Here is a 19339-nt window from a genome sequence, read left to right on the forward strand (position 1 = left end):
CTCTACTACTGTCACACTGAGGAGTAATGACAACATGTACCCTATCTCTACTACTGTCACACTGAGGAGTAATGACAGCATGTACCCTATCTCTACTTCTCCGATAGGGGAGGATTACCCCCCCCCCCATTGTTTATGCTGATAGTCAAACAATTAGAACCAGGAAAAATGTGTTTAATTTAGGAAATGTGTTCACCAAGTATTCCCAGGAATAAAAAGAGACGTGAACGTGTCTCAATGTTGTCAAGCTATGAACATATTGTTTTTTTCAAATCAAATCTCTTTTGGGGCTTAGTTCTGGTCAATGAGCAGTTTACAATAATGACAACATGTACCCCTTTCTCTGTCACACTGGAGGAGTAATGACAACATGTACCTCTACTACTGTCACACTGAGTAGAATTATGTTTTAGCCCCCGACCCTCTGCTCCAAAACAAATTGCACTACACTACGTCACATCCCAGCTCCTCCCAGCTCCTCCCAGCACCTCCCAGCTCCTCCCAGCACCTCCCAGCTCCTCCCAGCACCTCCCAGCACCCCAAGCACCTCCCAGCTCCTCCCAGCACCTCCCAGCTCCTCCCAGCTCCTCCCAGCTCCTCCCAGCACCCTCAAGCACCTCCCAGCTCATCCCAGCACCATCCAGCTTTGCCCAGCTCCTCCCACTAGAGAAAAGTGAAATAAGTCAAGTGTGTTGTTGTTCACTCAGGGGTTGTTCACTCAGGGGTTGTGACACCAAAAGGGAGGACGCAGAACCCTTTCAACAGTGTGCATAGAAACCGATGGTTTATGGAGTGCATGTAACAGAGTTACCGGTTCAGCACCGGGTTAATGATAAAACACACTTCCCCTTGCCTGGCCCTGCATGCGCTTTCCACTCAGTCACGGACACGCTACAAGGATCCAGGAGGCAGCGCTCAGCTGCTCAGCTCTTTGATGTCAGCACATATTTCCAGGAGAAAAGCGGCCCCTGAGTCAGTCAAGAACTTGAAGACAAAAAAGAAAAAGAAAAGGCTCCCAGAGTGTTCCCAGAAGCCCCAGCAGTAAACAAGGAGACTTGGCCAGAGCGAGCAGGAAAACAGGAAAGTGTGTCGGTATTTTGACAGGTGGAAGATGCAGGGCGATGCACTACCAAAACTATTTGGCGGGGATATTTGAAATCCTTTCGCTTCCTTTCCGAGACGGACCCCGCCTTCTCCACTTGTCATGAGTCCAATTTCCAACATTCTAATACACTCCCAAAGAACTTGGCACCGGCTGACTTTAGTATGGGAAAGCACTTAAGGCGATCCGTTCATGTCTATCATTCGCTAGCCATTCTTACCACGCCTTTTTAATACGTCTGGGCCTGAGAATGGGCTTTAGTAGCGCTCAGAGGGGGGAAACGCCAGCTAGCCATCTGAAACGCTACTCCACACGAGGGGAACGCTGAGAGGAGAGGGGGTGTTTGTATTCAGGGCATGTCAGATTCAGAGGGGCTTCTCAGGTAGCAGTGATTACTATGCATAGCTTTTTCCTCCTATAAAACAGCCAGCACGGTTCATTTGACAGATAGGGATCTTAATAGACTGAGCGCAACACCACAATGCGGCGCATGCACATGAATGTCGGCACTCTGGTTCTGTGACACGTTGCCCCACTTAATGACAGATTTGCGAGTCAACTGACAGAGTTTGAGACTGCATCACAGCGCAAAGCAATGGAAGGAGACAAAAGAGAACTAAAATGGTGCAGAAATTATTTAGAGGCATTTAAAGTATTTATGTCACAATTCCATGTAGTCTATGAGAAAATACCACATCAAAAACAGCTATTTCCTGATGGGGTATAGTTAAGGAGGATTGGGTATAGTTAAGGAGGATTGGGTATAGTTAAGGAGGATTGTGTATAGTTAAGGAGGATTGGGTATAGTTAAGGAGGATTGGGCATAGTTAAGGAGGAGGATTGGGTATAGTTAAGGAGGTTTGACATCTACTTTTTGAAGTTTGCTAAGTGCTGCAAGCAGACCTCCACCCAATAGTATATAGAGAGCATGGCACCTGCTATAACTTGCTGAACCAAGACCACGTTGATTTCTAAATGAGTCATCTAGTCACACAGAAACAGAACAGTCTAAAGAAAATCCAACAAGCCTGCCTCTGTTAGGTAGCTCACTCAGACTTGGCCAGCCAGCACAGCCACCTGTAGAGCTAATCAATTCCCCCTGCACAGACAGACATGCAGACAGAAATCATTTAGAGAGTAGAGTTTGAAGGGAGAAGGAGCCACAGAGTGACAGCATGTCCCCCAGTAACAACACACTGTCACTGACCTTGCAGATCTTACTCTCCTCTGTCTCCTTGCTCCGTCCCTGTTGTTTCTGCTGTGTCCTCCTCTCCTGGTACTCTGACTTGAGTGACAGCTGACAGGAGGAGAGCAGGGGGGATTCTGACCCCCTCAGCTCTGGGGTCCTGGCCATGTACCCCCGTGTGGCAGCGGTTCTGCCCGGGTTGGGGATCGGGAGAGCGCTGTGGACCGGCTTGGAGCCCACTGAGGGTTGTCTGAGCTTGGAGGCTACTCCTACCACCGGCATGGTCCGTCACATCCAGAGAGAGAGAGTTCAAAAGCAGACAGGAGGAAGAGGTTGAAAAAACAGCGAGAGGAGTCGTTTCCCTCAGTTTCCCACACAAGAGAGGCCAAATAAGAGCCCTGTGTCTCCTGCTGACGTCTGGCAGAGAAAAAGAGGGGAAGGAGAAGACAAAATAAAGAGAGGGCTGCCTCTCAGAGAGAAGTCTGGAGTGGGAGAGCAGCCGCAGTCATTCTGTAGCCTACAGCATGTGGGATTTACAGAAACTGAGAAGGTTTCTCCGCCACCGGTTCACTCCCCCTTTCTCTTGCTCCCCCTCCTCCTCTCTGTCAGAGCTCAACCACTCCTCCCTCTCCATTTCTGTCAGAACTACAAAACCAAACAGTCCTCGGGGGCGTAAACTCCTCTGGAAGGTAACCGCCACTCCACCAGTGATTATAGACCTGGTTAAGTGTATGTCTCTCTCTCTCTCTCTCTCTCTCTCTCTCCCTCTCTCTCTCTCCCCCTCTCTCTCTCTCTCTGAGCAGCATTCCTCAGCAGCACGTTACTCCCCAGCTCCAACTGTCAAAACAGCTCTCTCCGTAGCCGAGCGCTGATCACTAGAAATAGACACCTCTCACTGGCTGCCTGCATCTGGGGCAGCCCTCTTTGATGAAAGAAATAGTAAAAGTTAAATTAAAAAAATAAAGTTTGGAGAGTTATCCAGTACATAATCCCTCACACTGAAGCAGTTTGTCTGGTTCCTGGGACTATTTTTCATGGCGGAAAGAGTTCTAGGTTATTAAGAAATCTCTGCATTTCACTCTTTTCCGTCTCTCTCCCTCTCCCTCTCTCCCTCTCTCTCTCCCTCTCGCCCTCCCTCCCTCTCTCCCTCCTGCTCCAGAATATGGCTTTGGAAAGACAGGCGGTGAGCAGAGGACTGACACCAGTGTTTGGGAGTTGTGGTTTGTGCAGCATCTGAAAGTGCCTCAGTGGGGGAAAAACTGCTTCTCTGACAGCCAGGCGGACGGTTGTGGCAGAAAAAACGACCTCCTTGCTAATTCCTGTCAAACAAATAATCAGAACATCCAGAGGAATTGAACAGAAAAGTGGCAACTCTGTTTTCTCTGTCAAGAAAAGAGAAAAGGAGGGATATTTTTCATTTAGTCTAGTGGTGAAGGAAATGGAGTCATTGATCACTAAATGGCATGTACTTTCCTGCTGGCTAAACGCCTCTCTCGACCTAGCTTTTCAACAGCTAGTGGTGAGAAACGGGCAACCCTGAATGCATTTGGAGTTTATTAACTGGACAAAATGTGACATGTAAGTGTGGTTTTTAACGGCTCCTAGTGTGGTGTGAGACGTAAAAGGGAGTGAAAGATTAATATGGAAAGCCTACATCTGGTTCGGTTTAGGGGCTGGGATGTGTGAGAGTAGGGAGGATTACCACGTCACACCAAACCGGAACATTTGAACACTGCATCATCCAATAGCAGACGAGAACTGAAGAAGAGAACTGAGCAGGCTTGTCCTGCAGATTGAACTGGCTCAATGTACACTAAGCAGCATACCACCCTGCATCCCACTGCTGGCTTACATCTGAATCCAAGCAGGGTTGGTCCTTGTCAGTCCCTGGATGAGAGACCAGATCTTACTGGAAGTGGTATTGGAAGGCCATTAGGAGGAACTCTCCTCTGGTCTAAAATAAATAAATATGCAAATGCCCCAGGGCAGTGATTGGGGACATTGTCCTGTGTAGGGTGCCGTCTTTCGTATGGGACGTGAAACGGATGTCCTGACTCTCTGTGGTCACTAAAGATCCCATGGCAGTTATCATAAGAGTAAGGGTGAACCCCGGTGTCCTGGCTAAATTCCCAATCTGCCCCTCATACCATCATTGCCACCTAATCATCCCCAGCTTCCAATTGGCTCATTGATCCCCCCTCCTCTCCCCTGTAACTATTCCCCAGGGTGTTGCTGTAAATAAGAATAGGTTCTCAGTCAACTTACCTGGTAAATTAAGGGTTAAATCAATAAAAAACATTGTAGCTAGTAGCTAGTAGTCAAACCAATCCTCCGTTTCTCTGTTTCACTCAAACCATTATCCAACGAAGAACAGCTGATATTGGGTCCACTGAATTCCAAAATATGCATGGCAGGTTGGGCCGCCCATCACAAACGAAGATGTCTGACTATGCAAACCGGCACTAAGCTTCCCAGTCACTGGCAGGGTAAGTATTGAAGCAGTGCCTCTGATGGACGACCACCCTAATAAGGGCATTGGTTTGTAGAAACAACATCATTCACGGTCACATGTTTTCAATCAAGCCGGCGCTGTCATGACAAGACTAAAAAAAGAGGATATTATGTGAATGAATGGCGTGACTTCAACTCCAACTCCACTGTATCTAGCCCCCTGACTGCTGAGCTGTCTAGTTGTACAGGACTTGGAAGGAGTCCAACCTCACAAGACTGGCCTATAACTGTTGGGAAACCATCCGTTGTCATGAGACTGTTCCACGTGTGCTTAGCCAAAGGGTTCTGACGAAATCTCTGCAATTTAAGGCACATTTCTCACCTGCCTGTTTCCGCCTGTTTGCCAAGTTAATTACCGTACACCACAAAGGCTTCACTGAATAAAGAGTGCTTCTGCTACCTGCATTTGCAAGGTCCCAAAACAGTAATATGGTGCTGAAAGTTTCGCCTTGAACCGCAGAGCGGGTTCCAAAGTCAACACTGTCAAACCAGTCTCCGGTTCACCTCCATCTGCAGCGAGTTGAGCAGGTCAGTGCTTAAAGCTCGGCTATGAGAGTCCAACCACACCTACACCTCTCAAAATAGCATGGCAGCCAACTGTGTCGTGGTGGAAAGACAGCGGAGATGGGACGTGATGAAAACCAACATGCGAACAATAGTTACGAGTGATCGATAGTGGAGATGAGTTTGACGATAGGTGATGGTTATGTCCCCTTTATCTGTGACAGGACCTGAAGAAATGTCTCTATGAGGTCATCCAGCCAGGTCGCAGAGCCATCATCTACTGTATGGCTGAAACACATCCAGTCCATCCTCACTTCTTATGACAATAGGAGGCGAAAGGCCACCTTTTATTCTGGAAGATAGTCAAAAGGACCTGGCAAGGCACAAATGTACAGCTTGTACTAATACTCTTGTCTGTGTGCTCAGCAAAGCTCACCATTCTAGGTGACCACCAAAGCCACAGTGGAATATCTGGTGGCGGAGATTGAGAGCATTCCGGCGGAGGGTGTTTGGAGGGGGGGGGCTCAAGGGACAAGGGACTGGGGGGGAGATGGGGTTGAGGAGGTGCTAGTGGTGGTGGGGGGGAGAGGTAGGCCACAAAGCTACAGCCCTGCAGAGGAAATGGGAGCGAGGGAGGCCCTTTTTTTCTCACCGTATCCATCCTCCTTCTCACTTCCTGGTCCGAGAGCAGCAGTGTGTCATTAGATGGGCTGGCAAACCAACGGCAGCCACAGGCAGCTCCCAGTACAGCGCAGCACTGCTCCAAATACACCTAGCTCCAGTCTTACAGGTCCCAGTACAGCACCGATCCAAATACACCTAGCTCCAGTCTTACAGGTCCCAGTACAGTGTCTTACAGGTCCCAGTACAGCACTGCTGTTTGTTCTTACAGGTCCCAGTTTTCAAATACACCTTTTCCCAGTAAGTGTTGTTAGTCTTTCCATTTTCCCAGGATTCTTCAATTACATTGAGCTGATTTCTGACATGCTGTTCCTTCTTCTTCTGTAGTGTATTTCTGTATTGTTTTAGTGATTCACCATAGTGAAGGTGTAGACTCAGGTTTTCCGGGTTTCTATGTTTTTGGTTGGACAGGTTTCTCAATTTCTTTCTTAGATTTTTGCATTCTTCATCAAACCATTTGTCATTGTTGTTCATTTTCTTAGGTTTTCTATTTGATATTTTTAGGTTTGAGAGGGAAGTCAAATATACTGTTAAGATTTTCTACTGCCAAGTTTACACCTTCACTATTACAGTGGAACGTTTTACCCAGGAAATTCTAAAAGGGATTGAATTTGTTGTTGCCTAATTGTTTTTTTGGTAGGTTTCCAAACTGCATTCCTTCCATCTATAGCATTTCTTAATGTTACTCAGTTCCTTTGGCTTTGATGCCTCATGATTGAGTATTGCTCTGTTCAAGTAGACTGTGATTTTGCTGTGGTCTGATAGGGGTGTCAGTGGGCTGACTATGAACGCTCTGAGGGACTCTCAGGGGCTTTATTGGCATGGGAAACATATGCTAACATTGCCAAAGCAAGTGAAGTAGATAATTCTCTTTCTGTTCTAGATAGGGAGTCAATAAGACTTCTGATCATCCCCATCATTATCCATGTGTTTATTATCTGTTCCAGGCCACTCTGGAACCCCTGTAGCCTGCCTGGTGAGAGGGAGGGGTGCCTGGTCAGATGAAACACCTGGCGTGCATCCCAAATGGAACCATATTCCTTACACTGAGCACAACTTTTAACATGGGGGCCCATAGGGATCTGGTCAAAAGTAGTGCACTATATAGGGAATAGGTTGCCATTTGAGAGACAGCCCTGACGTCAAGATGGGGCTGGCCTTTCACTGTGAAAACAAAACATGGCAGGCTGGTGGAGAGAGGAGTGGAGGGAGCCCCTCTGTCTAAACATCCCCCGGGAGACAGATAGTCACGCACCTGGCCCTGTCCACAGCAGAGGCGTGAACGCTATCTCTCAGGAACACATCGGATAACACGGAAAAGAAAACACACACTCACACAAACATGCAGTAGGTACACAAAGCTGAAACGGGCAGTAGGTACACAAAGCTGAAACGGGCAGTAGGTACACAAAGCTGAAACGGGCAGTAGGTACACAAAGCTGAAACGGGCAGTAGGTACACAAAGCTGAACATGCAGTAGGTCCACAAAGCTGAAACGGGCACAAAGCTGAAACAGGGCAGTAGATACACAAAGCTGAAACGGGCAGTAGGTACACAAAGCTGAAACAGGCAGTAGGTACACAAAGCTGAAACGGGCAGTAGATCCAGGTACACAAAAGCTGAAACAGGCAGTAGGTAACATGCAAAGCTGAAACATGGGACCCAGCTAGGTACACAAAGCTGAAACAGGCAGTAGGTACACAAAGCTGAAACGGGCATTAGGTACACAAAGCTGAAACAGGCAGTAGATCCACAAAGCTGAACATGCAGTAGATCCACAAAGCTGAAACGGGCAGTAGATCCACAAAGCTGAAACATGCAGTAGATCCACAAAGCTGAAACGGGCAGTAGGTACACAAAGCTGAAACGGGCAGTAGGTACACAAAGCTGAAACAGGCAGTAGATCCACAAAGCTGAAACATGCAGTAGGTACACAAGGCTGAAACAGGCAGCAGGTACACAAAGCTGAAACAGGCAGTAGGTACACAAAGCTGAAACATGCATACACAGAGATATTGGACCAAAGGACCAACACACATCACCCAAACCAAAGAGCACAGACATGTTCTATCACACATGCATACAGTACACACACACACACACACACACACACACACACACACACACACACACACACACACACACACACACACACACACACACACACACACACACACACACACACACACACACACACACACACACACACACACAGCTGTCTCACTATACTTGTGAGGACTTTTTGGGGACCAACAATTGATTCCCATTCAAAATCCTATCCTATCCTAACCTTAAACCTAACCCTAAATCAAATCAAATCATAACCATAACCACTAACCACTAAACCTAACCTTAACCCTAATTCTAACCCTAACCCCTAAGCCTAAAGTAGCCATTTTTACAAGTGAGGACCGTCAAAGCGTCCTCACTTATCTGAATTTTTGTTGGTTTACAATTTTTTTAAGGACCTTTGGTACTCACAAGTATAGTAAAATGTGCACATACACACCCACGCACCATGGTTCAGGAGTCACAGATTCCTACTCCCCACTCAACCTTTGACGTGCTCTACAGAGACCCACCCAACTGAAACATCAAAAACACAGGAGTGTCATGGGAAACTTTTATTCTTATACCATCTGGGTGCGTCCCAAATGACACCCTGTCCCAATGTAGTGCACTACTTTTGACCAGGACCCATAGGGAATAGGGTGCCTTGTGGTAACAGCCTCTGTTACATATATGTGTCTCATCTGACTACTGACCTCCTAAAGTCAAGACCGTGGCGAGGCCCTCCGGTGCTCTGGAAGATAAAACATGCTTCCAATATTTGTCAAGCAGATTGAAACAATCCTATTTGCGGCAGAGAATTGAATCTCATAGTGAAGGTATGTGAAACATCCCTTTTCAACGGGGTTCCTGTTATAAACACACACATTAAGAATAATGTTTCAAGAATTCCACTTTAGAAATGCGGAGTCGGGTGACGACCTACTTGTAAGAGGGGTGTGAATGTCGACAGACGAGCGGGCAACACAATGATTCAAAGAGCCATCCTGCTCTGCCACGGCAGGAAATCCCCAGCGTTCGGGGGCAAGGACAATCCTGGGTCTTCCTGTTCCCTCGCCTTTGCTCATCGGCCGCGAGGCCCCGGCGCTTACTCACTCCCTCACTCAGCTGAAGACCTCAAGCCCATCTGGTCCTAATCAAACACAAACACCCCGTCCCCGAGCCCATCACTTTTGTGAAAGGACGGGCTCCTCATGCCGTGATATCCTAGCCACGGACTTCACTGACAGAAGTGCTATCCAAACTGCCAGAATGAGGGCGCTCATTCTTCACACTAAACTGGCAGAAAACAACCAAATTTATGGCCATGGCATTCCACCTTTTATGATTCGCTACGGTCTTCCCCCGGAAACATTTCCATGTGGGTTTTTTCTTGGTGGAGGAAAACTACTGGATTTCTGGGATTCCCAGCCGGAGTTGATAAAGCTCCCGCGGTGGCTGGAGCGACTCTTCCCTCCAGAACTACAAACCGAGCCAGGGATGTACAGTAACTGCAGATGTATCTATTGACCTAAGAATAACGTCAAAGGGAGGATAACCATAAATTGAAGCGGGAAGAAGCAGCAGTCACGACTCTGGGATCGGCCCGAGCCAAAGACGAGATCAGAGGTGCACGAAAGACGAGATCAGAGGTGCACGAAAGACGAGATCAGAGGTGCACGAAAGACGAGATCAGAGGTGCGCGAAAGAGCACCGAAAAACATAGAAAATGTCATCCAAAGGTGATAGTGAAGTATTCCTAAAGGAATCCATCACAACTGCAAGGTCAGGAAAACAATTCATGGTCAGCCGTCATTGGTTTGATATGGTTGTGACATTGACATATGCATTTTGAGTTTTCACAGGTGGATTATGCCGGAAATCCATGATGAGCAATACCCTTCGCACTGACCATGAACACAAGCTGTGGGACTGGGCTCCTGTCCAGAAGGTGCTAAGGTCAAACCCAGGTTGGCACATTGCAGTAGAATTCATCATATGCGGCCTCAGTGTGTATTGAGCTGTCTGACTAGAATGTGTAAAAGTAAATGCAGACAGGTCCTCCAGTAAATAACTCAATCATAATAAACTACTGCAACACACGTCTGAAAGGTGAATGGGGTTGTTTTAACGTGACAGCCAAGCATGGCTAAGCCAACTGTTTTGGTCTTTCCTACTGTGACATATTTGTGACATGTGCGTATACTCTGCGATACTAAACCTCAGCATACGTCACTGTAACTACACAGAGCAGTTAAGGGCAGTTAAAGGTCCAATACAGCCGTTTTTATCTCAATATAAAATCATTTCTGGGTAACAATACAGTACCTTAATGCGATTTTTTTTTTTCAATTAAAATGGTCAAAAATCAATACATATCATATTCTTAGCACAGGACAATTTCTCAATCAAGAATTTTGATAGGACTATCTCGGTCTGAGTGGGGAGGGGGAAACTGAAAATCAGCTGTTATTGGCAGAGAGGTTCGGGAACTTTCCATTGTCACCATGGAAGGCCAAAACTCCATTCCACCAAAATATTTCTGGCATTTTCCAAACAGCTCTTACACTAAAAGGGAATTATGATAAATTTCACAATTTCAAAGTATCCTTCCAACCTCATAGCGTGGGAATATATATAAAACACAGTATAATCAGGTATTTTACTGCACTGGGCCTTTAAGGGCAGTTTACCAGCCGGGTGTCAGAATGAGAGTCTGCATCACTGTACATCACCCCACATTCCAAAGAGTCTTACCCTGGCACTGGGCTCCCTTCCCTTTCACCAGAGTGTGCCTCTCCCCTGGCCTTACAGGGTAAAAGCATCCCCTACTGCCAAGATCCACTGCAGGGCCGGGACAGGACAGGGTGCTGGAAAACCTGTCCTCTTATAGTAAGGAGTCAACTGGCAGCTTTAGTCACTTAATTCCATGTAAATAATCGTCACAGTATATTTCTTGTGTTGACTTCATAGTATGTTTAATCTGGCAGTTTGTCACTTTATTCACTTTATTACATGTAAATAACCATCACAATATTTCTATTGAACATAGTATGTTTCTGTATATTTTCCAGTATATTCTTGTGTTAACTTCAAGGTATATTTCTGTATATTTTCAGTATATTCTTGTGTTAACTTCAAGGTATATTTCTGTATATTTTCCAGTATATTCTTGTGTTAACTTCAAGGTATATTTCTGTATATTTTCAGTATATTTCTTGTGTTGACTTCATAGAATGTTTCTGTGTTATTAGTAACTTTTTAAAATTATATAGTATTTGTATTTGTACAATTTTTTACCTACTTATTGCCTATTGTTACTATTTCTAAGTTTTATATGGTTCAGATCAGAGCTCACAAGTAAGCATTCCATTGTACCGCCTGCGTCACGCTGCATCATGTGCATATGATGAATGAACTCTGATTTGAGCTCAGAGGAAACCAAATAAACAATCCCTCTCCTGTATCTATGCACATACAGGTCCCCTGGTATTGTCAATAAAGGGTCATGATGGCAGAATCAGAGGTCGTTTTGAGGTCTAACCTCATTTACCTGAACACTGTAGGAGAAATGTTGATTCAAATGCTTATTCATAGCCTATATATCCTCCCTATCCACCCTGCCTCATAACTTTCTACTGTCTACTACATCCTCTCTATCCACCCTGCCTCATCACTTTCTACTGTCTACTATATCCTCCCTATCCACCCTGCCTCATCACTTTCTACTGTCTACTACATCCTCCCAATCCACCCTGCCTCATCACTTTCTACTGTCTACTACATCCTCCCTATCCACCCTGCCTCATCACTTTCTACTGTCTACTACATCCTCTCTATCCACCCTGCCTCATCACTTTCTACTGTCTACTACATCCTCCCTATCCACCCTGCCTCATCACTTTCTACTGTCTACTACATCCTCTCTATCCACCCTGCCTCATCACTTTCTACTGTCTACTACATCCTCCCTATCCACCCTGCCTGATTACTGTCTACGACACGACATCCTCCCTATCCACCCTGCCTCATCACTTTCTACTGTCTACTACATCCTCTCTATCTACCCTGCCTCATCACTTTCTACTGTCTACTATATCCTCCCTATCCACCCTGCCTCATTACTTTCTACTGTCTACTATATCCTCCCTATCCACCCTGCCTCATTACTTTCTACTGTCTACTACATCCTCCCTATCCACCCTGCCTCATTACTTTCTACTGTCTACTACACAACATCCTCCCTATCCACCCTCCCTCATTACTTTCTACTGTCTACTACATCCTCCCTATCCACCCTGCCTCAATACTTTCTACTGTCTACAACATCCTCCCTATCCACCCTGCCTCGATACTTTCTACTGTCTACTACATCCTCCCTATCCACCCTGCCTCATTACTTTCTACTGTCTACTATATCCTCCCTCTCCACCCTGCCTCATTACTTTCTACTACACTACATCCTCCCTATCCACCCTGCCTCAATACTTTCTACTACACTACATCCTCCCTATCCACCCTGCCTCGATAGTTTCTACTACACTACATCCTCCCTATCCACCCTGCCTCGATATCTACTACCTGCCTCCCTATCCACCCTGCCTCTACTACACACTACATCCTCCCTATCCACCCTGCCTCGATAGTTTCTACTACACTACATCCTCTCTATCCACCCTGCCTCGATACTTTCTACTACACTACATCCTCCCTATCCACCCTGCCTCGATACTTTCTACTACACTACATCCTCCTTATCCACCCTGCCTCATTACTTTCTACTGTCTACTACATCCTCCCTATCCACCCTGCCTCAATACTTTCTACTGTCTACTACATCCTCCCTATCCACCCTGCCTCACACTACATCCTCCCTATCCACCCTGCCTCAATACTTTCTACTGTCTACTACATCCTCCCTGTCCACCCTGCCTCAATACTTTCTACTGTCTACTACATCCTCCCTATCCACCCTGCCTCATTACTTTCTACTGTCTCCTACACACAGCCTTTAACCTACTATCTGCATGTTGTAAATACCCATCACTCATCTCATACCCACTGTTTACACATCTGATAAGCCCCTATTGTTGTCCCATACCCACTGTTTACACATCTGATAAGCCCATATTGTTGTCTCATACCCACTGTTTACACATCTGATAAGCCCATATTGTTGTCTCATACCCACTGTTTACACATCTGATAAGCCCCTATTGTTGTCCCATACCCACTGTTTACACATCTGATAAGCCCCTATTGTTGTCTCATACCCACTGTTTACACATCTGATAAGCCCCTATTGTTGTCCCATACCCACTGTTTACACATCTGATAAGCCCATATTGTTGTCCCATACCCACTGTTTACACATCTGATAAGCCCCTATTGTTGTCCCATACCCACTGTTTACACATCTGATAAGCCCATATTGTTGTCCCCCACTGTTTACACATCTGATAAGCCCTGTTTACACATCTGATAAGCCCCTATTGTTGTCCCATACCCACTGTTTACACATCTGATAAGCCCCTATTGTTGTCTCATACCCACTGTTTACACATCTGATAAGCCCCTATTGTTGTCCCATACCCACTGTTTACACATCTGATAAGCCCCTATTGTTGTCCCATACCCACTGTTTACACATCTGATAAGCCCCTATTGTTGTCTCATACCCACTGTTTACACATCTGATAAGCCCCTATTGTTGTCTCATACCCACTGTTTACACATCTGATAAGCCCCTATTGTTGTCCCATACCCACTGTTTACACATCTGATAAGTCCCTATTGTTGTCCCATACCCACTGTTTAAACATCTGATAAGCCCATATTGTTGTCCCATACCCACTGTTTACACATCTGATAAGCCCCTATTGTTGTCCCATACCCACTGTTTACACATCTGATAAGCCCATATTGTTGTCTCATACCCACTGTTTACACATCTGATAAGCCCCTATTGTTGTCCCATACCCACTGTTTACACATCTGATAAGCCCCTATTGTTGTCCCATACCCACTGTTTACACATCTGATAAGCCCATATTGTTGTCTCATACCCACTGTTTACACATCTGATAAGCCCCTATTGTTGTCCCATACCCACTGTTTACACATCTGATAAGCCCCTATTGTTGTCCCATACCCACTGTTTACACATCTGATAAGCCCATATTGTTGTCTCATACCCACTGTTTACACATCTGATAAGCCCCTATTGTTGTCTCATACCCACTGTTTACACATCTGATAAGCCCCTATTGTTGTCTCATACCCACTGTTTACACATCTGATAAGCCCATATTGTTGTCCCATACCCACTGTTTACACATCTGATAAGCCCCTATTGTTGTCCCATACCCACTGTTTACACATCTGATAAGCCCCTATTGTTGTCCCATACCCACTGTTTACACATCTGATAAGCCCCTATTGTTGTCCCATACCCACTGTTTACACATCTGATAAGCCCCTATTGTTGTCCCATACCCACTGTTTACACATCTGATAAGCCCCTATTGTTGTCCCATACCCACTGTTTACACATCTGATAAGCCCCTATTGTTGTCCCATACCCACTGTTTACACATCTGATAAGCCCCTATTGTTGTCCCATACCCACTGTTTACACATCTGATAAGCCCCTATTGTTGTCACCTGTATCTTCACTGGGGCACATTTCATTCTCCCTCATTAGAGGATGCTTGTAATGGCTTTAATACCTCACCCAGAGAGAGCCGTCTGATTAAAGAGCAGGCTACAACCTGAAACAAGGACACTAACTAACTGGGCAGGCCCAGATGTTGAAACGCTGCATCGTTACAGCCCCCCGGTGCCTACACTCATCGTATAACATCTCATTATGTTTTATGTGGACTTGCAGATGTCTCTTAAAGACGCCTGCCACCTACTGTACTGTACAGTCCTATACAGTACATGCCCATGGTCCGTAAAGTACGCAGTTAGTAGTATACAAGTCCCTCAGCAAACTTATATCTGTTTTAGTTTTGTGGGACGCGCTGCTTGGCAATGTGCTGTACGCCTTCCAGAGCGGAGAGAAGAAAATGAATCTAATTGGCTCATGTTCAGTCCCCTCGGTGACAAGTGTGGAGTTCCAGGGTTTGGAGAGGGTTGTGAGACGTTTGTGTCGGCTTCGGGCTGAGTCAGGGAAGGAAGGGGGAGACGGATGACGGGAGAGCGAGCGGATGAGGTTCATCTCGTGTGACACAAATGTGTCATTACTCCTTCCTGTTTACTCAGAGCATGCCGAGGCAGCTGCAGCGCAGAGGCAGAACAGGGGTTAGAGCCAGCATGTCTTCCTCAAGTGTCTGCCTCGCACACGCACATCACAGAGAACCAGCCACAACCATTTATACAACAAAATACAAGACTGATCATGACACTTCCACAAGAGAACCGACAGATTCACAGTCACAGGTAGATGACATGACTGATCATGACACTTCCACAAGAGAACCGATAGATGCACAGTCAGAAATGACATGACTGAGAAAATTAGTCCACAATACTGTACCATGATCAAATGCCATGGATGTGGCCTACTAGGTGATGATATATGCAGTGGACATTAGTGTCTTCAGGCAGTGTTGTTACAGAATGTCTTGAAATACAGTGGGACACTCAGAACACCAGTCTTCCACACTGTGGCTTATCCATCTTCTCCACTGTGTCTATCGCTCAGGGTGAGATGGTGCCAAAGAGCTCCAGACCACCCGCTCAGCGGTGGACTCGGGCTCTCTGCCCGTTTGATGAAGATCACTGAAAACTTAATGGGGCTCGAGCTGCATAACCCTCCCTAATCATAGGGCCTCCCTTTATTTAGGGAAGAAGCCCAGTCTCTTTCATGTCCCACCATGTGTTTACCACAGGCCATTACGATCAGCTGCTCTGGTCACAAATGACACCCTACTCCCTGGTATAGTGCACAGCTTTTGAACGGAGCCCTGTGGTCGCTAGGGCACAACATAGGGAATAGGGTGCCATTTGGCATGCAGCCTAGGTCAGTGTTGTTTAATCTACCAGAGATGAAAACAGAAGTGTTTGCTAATGGGTTTGTGTGTGCTCCATCAGTCAGGATGCGGGATGCTGCTAGACAGAGACATGACACCAACTGTGCTAAACTATTTTTTATTTAACCTTTATTTAACTAGGCAAGTCAGTTAAGAACAAACCCCAACCCGGACCACGCTGGGACAATTATGCACCGCCCTATGGGACTCCTAATCACGGCCGGTTGTGATACAGCCTGGCATCGAACCAGGGTCTGTAGTGACGCCTCTAGGACTGAGATGCAGTGCATTAGACCGCTGCCCTACTCGGGAGCCCCTACACTAGGAGCCTACAGACAAACAGATAGCTATCTATACATCCTGTATGGACGGACATTCTATTGCTTCAGGACCATGGAGCAGTTGAGACAGGCTTTACTCTATCCTGTCAATGCTCCAGGAAATGTGGGAAGCAGCGAGAGACCTGAACACAAGCTGGGACTGTGATTGAAGAAATGGGAGGAAAGTCAGCAAAGCTTTTGAAAAAGGGTGTACATAGCGTGTGTGTATGTACACAGGGAAACTGTTGAGCATGAAAAAATCCAAATGGTTTGTCTTGCCCATTCACCCTCTGAATAGCACACAAACAATCAATTTCTCCATTACACCAAAAACGTATTATTTAACCTGTCTCCTCCCCTTAATCTACACTGATTGGACTGGAACAAGTGACATAAAAAACTAAAAAACAAGTGACATCAATAAGGGATCATAGCATTCACCTGGTCAGTCTATTTCATGGAAAGAGCAGGTGTTCATAATGTTTTGTACACTCATTGTACATGAGTGTGTGAGAGACTGTGTGTGTATGCTTGTGTGTGTGTGTTTGTGTGAGTACATGTGTGCATGATTGTACGTGTGTGTGTGAGAGACTGTGTGTGTGTGCTTGTGTGTGTGTGTTTGTGTGAGTACATGTGTGTATGATTGTGTGTGTGTGTGTGTGTGTGTGTGTGTGTGTGTGTGTGTGTGTGTGTGTAAGTGTGTACTTGCACATATGTGCAATGCAACAGTGACTAAAGTGAATGTTATCGATCCTCTGACTCTCTGTGATTTAGGGTGCAGGCAAAGTAGAGTGGACTGGACCTTGGCAGAACGTAGCATCCCCTCAGAGCCAAAACGCTTTTAAGACAGTCATCGGCAGGGTTGGGTAGGTTACTTTCTAAATGTAATCTGTTACAGTTACTAGTTACCTGTCCAAAATTGTAATCAGTAATGTAACTTTTGGATTACCCAAACTCAGTAACGTAATCTGATTACATTCAGTTACTTTTAGATGGTTTTCCCCTTATGGGGCATTAGAAGACAAAAATTTATGTTACCAATTGAATGACATCTATTTCAGGATAAATAAATGTTAAAGTTTACATAGCTGGCTACATATGGATGTTAAATTTTACATTATGGGTTGGTTATGTAGGCTTCTTCTAACTCATCGCTGTCTTCTACATATAATAATACGATTAAATTATATCTTACATTAAAAACCAAAGTCTATCAGAATCCCAGTCATTCCAATAAATGTTACACCCCTTGATCTTCAAGAACAGGACTTGAAAATATGGAAGTACAGTTTAGCAAAATTGTTTTACCTGAGCATAACCCCAAAAAGAAGGACTTATTAGCCAGCCCTACTATGTTGTTTGTGATTTTGTTATCATGGAGGACTGATCGGGCTCATTGATTCTAGTTGAAAAATAAATGCTGTGCACATGGAATAGCATGCTTTGAGCACTACTGAAAACTGCTATTTGCTGCATTTGCTATAGGCCTCTTGTTTACCTTTTTGTTGGTGACACTTTGATATCTTGATAATATACAGCTGTTTAAAGGGCAAATCCACAGACGAAACAATAACAAAATGGCTGCCCCGCCTCTGTTTTGGTGAAAAGCTGTCACGTCTGCTCCTGCTCCTCCCCTCCGGCGTACGATGTCGCCAGAGTACTAACCACCGGTCCTGAGATTCATCATTACGCACACCTGGCACTCATCATTACGCGCATATGTGAATCATTATGATTCACACCTGGACTCCATCATTACCTTCATCATTTCCTCCCCTTTATGTGTCACTCTCCCATGTTTACTCACCAGTTGGTATTGTTCTTGTGTATCGGCGTTCTGCCTTATGTTAGTGTCATGTTCTTGGTTTTGTTGTTTTATTAAAACGTTGCACCTGCACCTGCTTCCGACTCACCGCCCCATCATTACAAAGGCTGAGGGATGGGCCTGGAGAAATGTAACCATTCTCAGATTAATAGACAGAGCTACGGATGCAAGGACTGACCATCCATAATATCAAAATGATTGTTTTAACCATATGAGGCTATACAGTGTTTGTTTACATTTACAATGTTTACAAACATTGGAGAAAAACAAGCTTATATTTTAGGTTCTCATTGAGTGTGACAGTTGAACTAAGCTCATGAGGCATTTAAAAGTTATATTCTTCAAGAGTCAATGGAAATATATATATAATTTGTAAGTCAAAAAATGGATGTAGCAACTACAGATTGCCCCTTTAAGTCTATCAAAAGTGTGTGAGTTTGACCATGTGTCCATTAGGCCTATGGATTATTATTATTTTATCAGCATGAATTAGATTGAGCAATAAAAGCCCCACTTTTATTCCATAGGCTGGGATCCGCCCTATACAGCTGTTGTTCCATAGGCTGGGATCTGCCCTATACAGCTGTTGTTCCATATGCTGGGATCCGCCCTATACAGCTGTTGTTCCATAGGCTGGAATCCACCCTATGCAGCTGTTGTTCCATAGGCTGGGATCCGCCCTATGCAGCTGTTGTTCCATAGGCTGGGATCCGCCCTATGCAGCTGTTGTTCCATAGGCTGGGATCCGCCCTATACAGCTGTTGTTCCATAGGCTGGGATCCGCCCTATGCAGCTGTTGTTCCATAGGCTGGGATCCGCCCAATGCAGCTGTTGTTCCATAGGCTGGGATCCGCCCTATGCAGCTGTTGTTCCATAGGATGGGATCCGCCCTATGCAGCTGTTGTTCCATATGCTGGGATCCGCCCTATACAGCTGTTGTTCCATAGGCTGGGATCCGCCCTATACAGCTGTTGTTCCATAGGCTGGGATCCACACTATACAGCTGTTGTTCCATAGGCTGGGATCTGTACTATGCAGCTGTTGTTCCATAGGCTGGGATCCACACTATACAGCTGTTGTTCCATAGGCTGGGATCTGCACTATGCAGCTGTTGTTCCATAGGCT

The 19339-nt window shown here is 45.6% G+C and overlaps 1 protein-coding gene across 1 annotated transcript in view; it reads right to left on the reverse strand.

Annotated features, from left to right (window-relative positions):
* nav3 (neuron navigator 3) overlaps nucleotides 1-2832 on the reverse strand; it is a 292679-nt gene extending 289847 nt beyond the window's left edge. The window contains 1 exon segment of the mRNA XM_065021393.1: nucleotides 2310-2832. Coding sequence (XP_064877465.1) covers nucleotides 2310-2570 — 261 coding nt within the window. The 5' untranslated portion in view covers nucleotides 2571-2832.
* Nucleotides 2833-19339: the final 16507 nt, after the last annotated feature.

The sequence above is a fragment of the Oncorhynchus nerka genome, linkage group LG8 (genome assembly GCF_034236695.1).
Source record: "Oncorhynchus nerka isolate Pitt River linkage group LG8, Oner_Uvic_2.0, whole genome shotgun sequence".
Taxonomy (NCBI): domain Eukaryota; kingdom Metazoa; phylum Chordata; class Actinopteri; order Salmoniformes; family Salmonidae; genus Oncorhynchus; species Oncorhynchus nerka.